The sequence below is a fragment of the Ursus maritimus genome, unplaced genomic scaffold (assembly GCF_017311325.1).
Source record: "Ursus maritimus isolate PB19 unplaced genomic scaffold, ASM1731132v1 scaffold_36, whole genome shotgun sequence".
Classification (NCBI taxonomy): Eukaryota; Metazoa; Chordata; class Mammalia; order Carnivora; family Ursidae; genus Ursus; species Ursus maritimus.
This window is the reverse complement of record NW_024426230.1, coordinates 12,046,260-12,056,124: the sequence shown is the minus strand read 5'-3', so window position 1 is coordinate 12,056,124 and position 9,865 is coordinate 12,046,260. Positions and strand designations below refer to the sequence as shown.

Sequence of the window (9,865 nt, the reverse complement as noted above, 5' to 3'; positions counted from 1 at the left end):
TATGTTAATTCTTCCAATCCGTGAGCATGGAATATTTTTCCATCTTTTTGTGTCTTCCTCAGTGTCTTTCAAGAGTGATTTATAGTTTCTAGAATATAGGTCCTTTACGTCTCTGGTTAAGTTAATTCCAAGGTAACGTATGGTTTTTGGTGCTATTGTAAATGGGATGGACTCCCTAATTTCTCTTTTTTCAGTCTCATTCTTCGTGTATAGAAGTGCAACTGATTTCTGAGCATTGATTTTGTATCCTGCCACATTACTGAATTGCTCTATAACTTCTAATAGTTTGGGAGTGGATTCTTTTGGGTTTTCCATATAGAGTATCATGTCATCTGCGAAGAGAGACATTTTGACTTCTTCTTTGCCGATTTGAATACCTTTGATCCCTTTTTGTTGTCTGATTGCTGTTGCAAGGACTTCTAGTACTATGTTGAATAATAGTGTTGAGAGTGGGCATCCTTGTCGTGTTCCTGATCTTAAGGGAAAGGCTTCCAGCTTTTCCCCATTGAGAATAATATTTGCAGTAGGCTTTTCATAGATGGCTTTTATGAGATTGAGAAATGTACCCTCTATTCCTACACTCTGAAGGGTTTTAATCAGGAAAGGATGCTGTATTTTGTCAAATGCTTTTTCTGCATCTATTGAGAGAATAATATCTCTGAATTTTTGTTTCTGGATAAAATCTAAGACACTGATTTGCATTTAGATTTGCGAATGTTGTACCACCCTTGCATCCCAGGGATGAATCCCACTTGGTCATGATGGATAATCCTTTTAATGTACAGTTGGATTCTATTAGCCAGGATCTTGTTGAGGATTTTGGCGTCCATATTCATTAGGGAAATCGGTCTGTAATTCTCCTTTTTGAGGGGGTCTTTGCCTGGTTTGGGGATCAAGGTAATATTGGCCTCATAGAATGAGTTTGGTAGCTTTCCTTCTGTTTCTATTTTTTGAAATAGCTTTAGGAGAATAGGTATTATTTCTTCTTTGAATGTTTGGTAGAATTCCCCAGGAAAACCGTCCGGGCCTGGAGTTTTGTTATTTGGAAGGTTGTTTATCACTGACTCAATCTCTTCATAATTAATTGGCCTGTTTAAAAAATCAATTTCTTCCTGTTTCAGTCTTGGTAGTTTATAGGTTTCCAGGAAGGATTCCATCTCTTCCAGATTGCTTAGTTTATTGGCATATAGCTGTTGATAAAAATTTCTAATAATCCTTCCAATTTCAATGGTGCTCGTCGTGACCTCTCCTTTTTCATTCATAATTTTAATAATCTGGGTCCTTTCTCTTTTCTTTTGGATAAGTCTTGCCAGTGGTCTGTCAATTTTATTGATTCTCTCAAAGAACCAGCTTCTAGTCCTGTTGATCTGCTCTACTGTACTTCTGGTTTCTGCTTGATTGATTTCAGCTCTAATTTTGGTCAACTGCTTCCTCGTGCGTGGATTAGGCCTGTCCCTCTGTTGCTGTTCCAGCTTCTTGAGGTGAGAATATAAAAACTGCATTTTAGATTTTTCTATTCTTTTGAGTGAGGCTTGGATGGCTATGTATTTCCCCCTTAGGACTGCCTTTGCAGTATCCCATAGGTTTTGGACTGTTGTATTTTCATTCTCATTGGTCTCCATAAATTGTTTAATTTGATTTTTGATTTCCTGGTTTATCGAGTCATTCCTGAGCAGGATGGTTCTTAGTCTCCAAGTGTTTGAGTTTCTTCCAAATTTTTCCTTGTGGTTGAGTTCCAATTTCAGAGCGTTGTGGTCTGAGAATATGCAGGGGATAATTTCAATCTTTTGGTATCGGTTGAGACCTGTTTTGTGTCCCAGAACATGGTCTATTCTTGAGAATGTTCCATGGGCATTAGAATAGAATGAGTATTCTTTGGTTCTGGGGTGTAGTGTTCTATATATATCTATGAGGTCCAACTCGTCGAGTATGGCATTCAAAGCCTTTGATTCTTTGCTTAGTTTTTGCCAGGGTGTTCTGTCTATTTCTGAGAGTGGAGTGTTGAGGTCCCCTACTATTAATGTATTTTTATTTATATGTCTCTTTATTCTGGTTAAGAGTTGGCTTGTGTATCTTGCTGCTCCCCTGTTGGGGGCATATATATTTATAATTGTCATATCCACTTGTTGAATACTTCCCTTAAGAATAATATAGTGCCCTTCTGCATCTCTAACTATAGTCTGTAGTTTAAAATCCAATTTATCTGATATGAGAATTGCTACCCCAGCTTTCTTTTGAGGTCCATTTGCGTGAAAGATGGTACTCCATCCCCTTACTCTCAGTCTGAATGCATCTTTGGGTTCGAAATGAGTCTCTTGTAGACAGCAAATGGATGGGTCATTTCTTTTTATCCAATCTGCAACCCTGTGGCGTTTTATGGGATGGTTCAAACCATTTACATTAAGACTGATTACTGAGAGATATGATTTTAATGTTGCCATGTTGCCAGTAAAGTCTTTGTTTGTATTGGCTGTGACTTTCTGTTCTGTATCACTCTTGGGGCCTTTTTACTTTTATAGAACCCCCCGTAATATCTCCTGTAGGGCTGGTTTCGTGGTTACAAAATTGGTTAGTGACTGGCGATTCTGAAATGTCTTTATTTCTCCATCAATTCTGAATGACAGCCTTGCTGGATAAAGGATCCTTGGCTGCATGTTTTTCTCTGAAAGAGCTTTAAATATGCTCCCCCAACCCTTTCTCTCATTCCAGGTCTGTGTAGACAGGTCTGACGTAATTCTGATACCTTTGCCTTGGTACATGAGAAATTTCTTTGCCCTGGCCGCTTTCAGTACTGTATCCTTGGATCTAATATTTGCGATATGCACTATGACGTGACGTGGCGTAGGTTTGTCATGGTTGAGCTTTGGAGGGGTCCTCTCTGCCTCTTAGACACAAATGTTTGTTTCCCTCACTAGATTAGGGATGTTTTCAGCTACCATTTGTTCAAATATCTCTTCTAGAGCTCTGTTTTTCTCCACCCCCTCAGGGATGCCGATGATTCTGCCATTGGAACGTTTCATTAAGTCAGTAATCTCCTGTAACCTACATTCTTGAGCGTGGATTTCTTTAAGTCCAGATTCTGTTTTCGCTTTTTCTTCTACTAACCCATCCTCCTATTAGCTGATACGTGTGTCCCAGAACATAGTCTATTCTTGAGAATGTTCCATGGGCATTAGAATAGAATGAGTATTCTTTGGTTCTGGGGTGTAGTGTTCTATGTATATCTATGAGGTCCAACTCGTCGAGTATGGCATTCAAAGCTCTTGTTTCTTTTTGATTTCTTGCTTAGGTGATCTATCTATTGCTCATAGTGGAGTGTTGAGGTCCCCTATGATTAACATATTTTTATCTATATGTCTCTTTATTGTGTTTAAGAGTTGGCTTGTGTATCTTGCTGCTCCCCTGTTGGGGGCATAGATATTTATAATTGTCATATCCCCTTGTTGGATACATCCTTTAAGAATAATATAGTGCCCTTCTGTGTCTCTAACTATAGTTTTTCGTTTAAAATCCAATCTGTCTGATATGAGAATTGCTACCACAGCTTTCTTTTGAGGTCCATTGGCGTGAAAGATGGTATTCCATCCCTTTACTTTCAGTGTGGATGTATCTTTAGGTTCAAAATGAGTCTCTTGTAGACAGCAAATGGATGGGTCATGTCTTTTTATCCAATGTGCAACCCTGTGGCGCTTATGGGAGCATTTAGGCCATTTACATTGAGACTGATTATTGAGAGATATGATTTTAATGATGCCATGTTGCCAATAAAGTCTTTGTTTCTATCGGTTGTGACGTTCTGTTCTGTATCACTCTTGGGGCCTTTTTACTTTTATAGAACCCCCCTTAATATCTCCTGTAGGGCTTGTTTCGTGGTTACGAAATTGGTCAGTGACTGGCGATTCTGGAAGGTCTTTATCTCTCCATCAATTCTGAATGACAGCCTTGCTGGTACAGGATCCTTGGCTGCATGTTTTTCTCTGAAAGAGCTTTAAAAATACCCCTCCAACCCTTTCTCTCATTCCAGGTCTGTGTAGACAGGTCTGACGTAATTCTGATACCTTTGCCTTGGTACATGAGAAATTTCTTTGCCCTGGCCGCTTTCAGTACTGTATCCTTGGATCTAATATTTGCGATATGCACTATGACGTGACGTGGCGTAGGTTTGTCATGGTTGAGCTTTGGAGGGGTCCTCTCTGCCTCTTAGACACAAATGTTTGTTTCCCTCACTAGATTAGGGATGTTTTCAGCTACCATTTGTTCAAATATCTCTTCTAGAGCTCTGTTTTTCTCCACCCCCTCAGGGATGCCGATGATTCTGCCATTGGAACGTTTCATTAAGTCAGTAATCTCCTGTAACCTACATTCTTGAGCGTGGATTTCTTTAAGTCCAGATTCTGTTTTCGCTTTTTCTTCTACTAACCCATCCTCCTATTAGCTGATACGTTCTTCTGCCTCATTCATCCTGGCCGTCAGAGCCTCTAGTTTTGTCTGCATTTGGCTCATAGAATTTTTAATTTCTGCCAGATTCGTTCTCATTTCTGCCCTTAGAGATTCTATATTCTCATTAACATTTTCATTAATGCTTTTTTCAAGTCTTCACATCATCTTGACCGTTGTTACTCTGAATTCCATTTCTGATAATTTGGTTATATCCATATCCATTAGTTTTGTGGCAGAGACCACAGACTCATTGTCTTTTCTTTGCTGGGGGGGATTTCTCCTTCTCGTCATTCTGATGAGGAGAGGTTGCGGGGTTGTCCAGAGCCCAAATTATTTACCGGGACCCAGGCCGTGCGCCCTTGTTTTATAGGGACCTTAGGGATGTGGGCTTCTTGATTTTTAAGCCTGTCTTCTGGGGAAGGGGCCTGCCGCGCCGATACTCAGGCAACCCTATTTGGGTAGAGTCTCCGTGTCCCCTGCGAGGGGGGATGGGGCTGGGCACACTGTGAGCCGGTCTTTCCAGGCTTTTGTTCTCTGGCGGCTTTCCCTGGCGGTTTGCTGTGCCTCTTCTGAGAGTCAGAGCATCAGTGGCCGAATCTCTGCCTCTCTCACAGAACAGAGGGATCGCGGACCGTTCTCCACTGATGTTCTGGCCACTTTAACTCTGTTTCTGTTGGTGCTGCTCAGCCCTGCAGCGTCCCTGGATGTGCGCCCCACACCCGGCGTCCGAGCCCTCACTTCCTGGACCGTCGTGTCTCTGTCCTTTGTGTTTCTAACACCGCCAGCTGCCAGCCGCCCCCGCGCCCTCCCGGAGCTCCCGGTCTCAGTCTGGTTCCAGTGAGCGCACCGGAGCTCCGTTTCAGTCTGGTGGCCTGCACTCCCCAGCTCACGGTCTCAGTCTGCTCTCTCGCGGGTGCCGTCCACGAGTCCGCCCGCTCCCCTGTGCAGCTGGCTACCGCTTCCCGGCCCCCGAACACGTAGGCTCCCTCCCCCTTCCGTTTATCTTCTGATATCTGTGCGTGGTTTCACGGCTCCCCGCTTCGTACCTCAATACTCAGCGCTGGAGATGTTCATTTGTAGAGATCCAGATGTATCTTCCTGCGTCTCAGGCTGATTCCGTGGTTATTTAGGCTGGTCTGGTACCTATCCAGCTCGACTCGGGGGACCGGCTGAAAAAGGGGTCCCCTACTCCTCCGCCATCTTAACCTCCTCCCTCTCTATCATCCTTTTAACAAAGATCTTATTTTCTTTCTAGCATTTCTGTTTCATCTTTGACATTATTGCCTATTATTTTACTTTCTCCTAGTTAGTAACCTTTTGCATTAGTAGTGTTATTTTTTTAGCATTCAGTTTTCATTTAGATTTACCCATTTATTTTCCATTTTCTTTCTCATTTTTCCTTTTCTCACTTCTATGTGAGTTTATTTCTCCTCTTTCAGAAATCTCATATTTGAGTTTGAGTGATGTTTTTTGGGTGTTTAACTCTAAGGGTGTTAGAAAATGCCTTTTCTTCATTTTCATGTTCATGTTATTGAACAGTACTTAGGCTGAGTATAGAACTTTAGAATGACTATTATTTTTCCTTAGTTCTTTCCATATAAAGTTGCATTGTCTTCCTGTTTCTATTGGGCTGATGAGAAGTCTGCCGTTAGTTTTGATATTCTTATATAGGTATTTTTTGTTTATTTTAATATTTCCATTTTGGTTTTGGTGTTAGGATGTGTCCATGTGTAGATTTGAATTTACCCTGCCTGGGACTCAATATACCATTTTTAATCTGAAGATATTTTAGAGAGTTCTTAGATATTATTATTTTTTTTAATATTGTACATTTTCTTCCTGGAACTTCTTAGGTACTCTGTTATCCTTATCTTTATATTTTCCATCTTGTTAGTCTCTGCGTTACTTTTGAGTTACAGCTTCAGTTCTGTTCCACCTTACTTCTTCTCAGTTTTCTCCCTTTGTCCTTTTTCTTTTCCTCCCATTTCTCAATTTATTTTCCCTTTTCCATACATCCTCTCCCCCTTTTTTGGAGCCTAATTGTATATTATTTACAATTTATCCAGTCTAATGGTATATTATTTATAACTTATCTGTTTGTGTTTTTAACCTCTCCCTCCTCCATTGGGTTTTGTTTTGTTTTGTTTTGTTTATTTCCTACTCTGCTTTCCCCCAGTATGTAAATTAGTGAACTGGTGATCAAAAATGTTTTGTAAAAGAGGTTTTTTTTAAATTTTTTTTATTATATTATGTCACCATATAGTACATCCCTGGTTTCTGTTGCAAGGTTCGATGATTCATTAGTTGTGTATAACACCCACTGCACCATGCAATATGTGCCCTCCTTACTACCCATCACCGGTCTATCCCATTCCCCCACCCCCCTCCCCTCTGTAAAAGAGTTTTTATTTGCTGACTAGTTCATTATAAATAGATAGGGAGTCAAAAGGAAATTAGCCTAATTTTGTTTCAGTATCTTTTTAGCAAGTATGTAGTTACCATACTTTCCTAACATGCTGTGTGAGATGGAAATTAAGAGACTATCTTGGCTCCTAAATTAGGTCGTAAAATCTTGAGTTGATTTGTGTTTGCTTTTGTTTTGTTTTGATTTTTTTGTTTTGCTTTGTTATTGTTCTCTCATTTTCTTCTTTCCTCTGGGACATTAGTTATGTTTGAAACATTAATTTCAGGAAATGTAGAGCTAATTATAGTAGCCTATTCTAATTTCATAGTCTTTGTTACTCTACTGTGTGGGAAAAATGCTTTTCGTGTTTTTCTCAGTTGTATATGTTTTTATTTTGAAAGTCTGTAAATATGTTTAACTAGTATTTGATGACTTCATATCTTCTTATGGCAGATAATAAATTACTGGTGTTCTATTCATATTACACTGGAGACTGAATAACATAGAGGTTAAGAGCATGGCAGTAGATCCAGGCTATATGGTTTAAATCCCTGTCTCTCCTTTTTACTAGCTGAATTACTTAAATTCTCTGTGCCTGTTTCCTCATCTATAAAATAGGGATAATAGTACTTATTTCATGATGTCATTGTGAGAATTATAGGAATTAATTTCTGTAAATCACTTACAAGAATGTCTAACATATAGGGAACATTCAGTTTGTGTTAGCCATTATGTTTTCTAGTTCTGTGAAAAGTCACACAGGTAGTGTTACTGATAGGAGTGGAATCTGGGTGTTCTAATTCCAGTCTAGATGAAGCAATGTTTTGCCTGTCAGGAGGTTATGCAGTCTTTTCTGGTATAAAAATTTTCAAGCTAATAAATGAATCTAATAAAGTTAAAGTAACTTGTTTTATCAGTAGCAAAACATATTTGAGTACATATGTGCTGAGCTAACTGTGCTAGGTTTTGGGAATACCAAGGTAGACACAGTTTATATTCTAAAAAACCTATAGACTAGTCCTGGAAAGAAAACAAAAACCCACGTACAACAGAGTTATTTCCATAAGATAGAAATGTAGAGAATCCAAGAATAGGGAGGAGAGGGCATTCATCCCTTCCTTTGGGAGGGCAAAGGAGAAACAGTCTTGGAAATAGACAAGATGCCACTAAAAAATTATTATGATTATTCACAGGGTAAGAATAGGAAAGAGAGTTTAAAGTGCTCTCTATATGTTGTTACTATTTAACCTTATTCTGAAATCTTCTGTTGAGCCTTAGAGCATTTCAAGAAATTAACTGATACTTACCTTTAATTTGACTCTCATGACAATTAGTTTATTCTTCATCTCCCAGCCTCAAAAATCTTTGATTTTTTTCCAGTGTCTTTTTCAAATTTATTTTGCATTATAAAAGAAATATGTGCTTTTTATAAATGAAGTTGAATAATGGGAAGTATATATTAAAAGTACAAGTTCTGTATTCCCCCTTTTTCTTCAGCCTTCTCAGTCTCCGTGAAGATAAACCAAACAACAAAATGCATAATATGTATACGTCTGCATCTTGCTTTGAATAATAATTTTTCTCCTTTACTTTGCATTCAGGACATTGTATGACATATTTCAAGGCTATTTTTTCAATTTTATTTTTATCAAAGTGTTTTGGGCTCTATCTAAAATGAATTATTTTTCTGTATCCTATCCTGCTTCATACTTTCCTCACTTTTTTGTCTTTGCTTATACTTAGAATGCCCTTCACCGCTTCATGTTGAAAGTCCTTTCTGTCCTTAATAGTCTTTTCAAATAATAAATCCTGTGTTAAGCTTTTCTTCTTTCCCCACTTTCACCCCTCTTTTAGCTTTGAAAGTAATTTTGTGTTTCCAAATTGCCATTGTATTTTGTAACTTCACTTTCAGTATCTAACACTTTCTAATATGCATACAGCTATGTTTGATTTTGTGTGCCCTGAACTATACTGACAATTCCTTTAAAGCAATATTATCTGATTTGAGCTTTGTAATACCTATGTGCCTATTTATAAAATCTGTTGTTATGTACCTATTTACTGAATAAATGTATTTTAGATATATATAATTACTCTTAAGAATGCTGATTTCAAACTGTCTTGGGGATAAGTTGAAAGAAGCATAACTGTGAATTGAAACTAAAAGTTGACTTCTTTCCTTGGTTGGGTTAAATATTCAAAATAAATTTTGAATAAATCTCTCCGACACATTGTTGTGCTTTTTTATTTTTTAAGGAAACGAAGATTATGATAACCTGATTTAACCTGGTTTTTTATTTTATTTTTTGAAGATTTTATTTATTTGAGAGAGAGAGAGCACGTGAGCACATAAGTCAGGGAGGGGGGTGCAGAGGAAGAGGTAAAAGCAGGCTTTCTACTGACAAAGGGCTGGATCCCAGGACCCTGAGATCATGACCTAAGCTGAAGGCAGATGCTTAACTGACTGAGCTACCCGGATGCCCTTTAACCTGTTTTTAAAATTAAAACTAAAATTTTTAAAAAACTAAAGTTGCGTGAACAAGGATATAAATAAATGCATATCTCAAATATTTTAATAGGATAGAATTTTAGGAGCAGTTCTTTGAAGTTCCTTTTTTGAAGGAAACTCGCCACTATGACTATTTGCTGAACATGATTTAACATATATGTAATCACTAAAAACTGTTTTTGTTTCCTTTTCAGAGAATGCAGAGTCTATCGATCTTAAACAGTTTTTTGACCAACATTTTTCACATATATATTACGTGTTCTTTGAGAATTTTGTGACTATTGAAGCTAGTCTTAAACAGAAAGGTAAGATATTAAAATTGGTCCTGTCTTATGTTGATGTTTCAAACAATTGTCCTAAGTATTCACTTAAAAATAGACTCTTTGACATTGGAATTTTACTGTTATTTCACTTTTTTGGTCAAACATCTTTTAGACACACTCTCAAAGTATAGGTTAGTTATACTGTCTTCATTCTTTTGAGAAGGCTTAGAAGATTTGCTTTTTGCCTGG

The 9,865-nt window shown here is 38.1% G+C and overlaps 1 protein-coding gene across 2 annotated transcripts in view; it reads left to right on the top strand.

Moving 5' to 3' along the window:
- RALGAPA1 (Ral GTPase activating protein catalytic subunit alpha 1) overlaps positions 1–9,865 on the top strand; it is a 252,075-nt gene that overhangs the window by 32,229 nt on the left and 209,981 nt on the right. For both annotated transcript variants that reach the window (XM_040620839.1, XM_008694072.2), the window contains exon 2: positions 9,548–9,658. In XM_040620839.1, the coding sequence (XP_040476773.1) occupies positions 9,548–9,658 (111 nt within the window). The remainder of the gene's footprint in view (positions 1–9,547; positions 9,659–9,865) is intronic.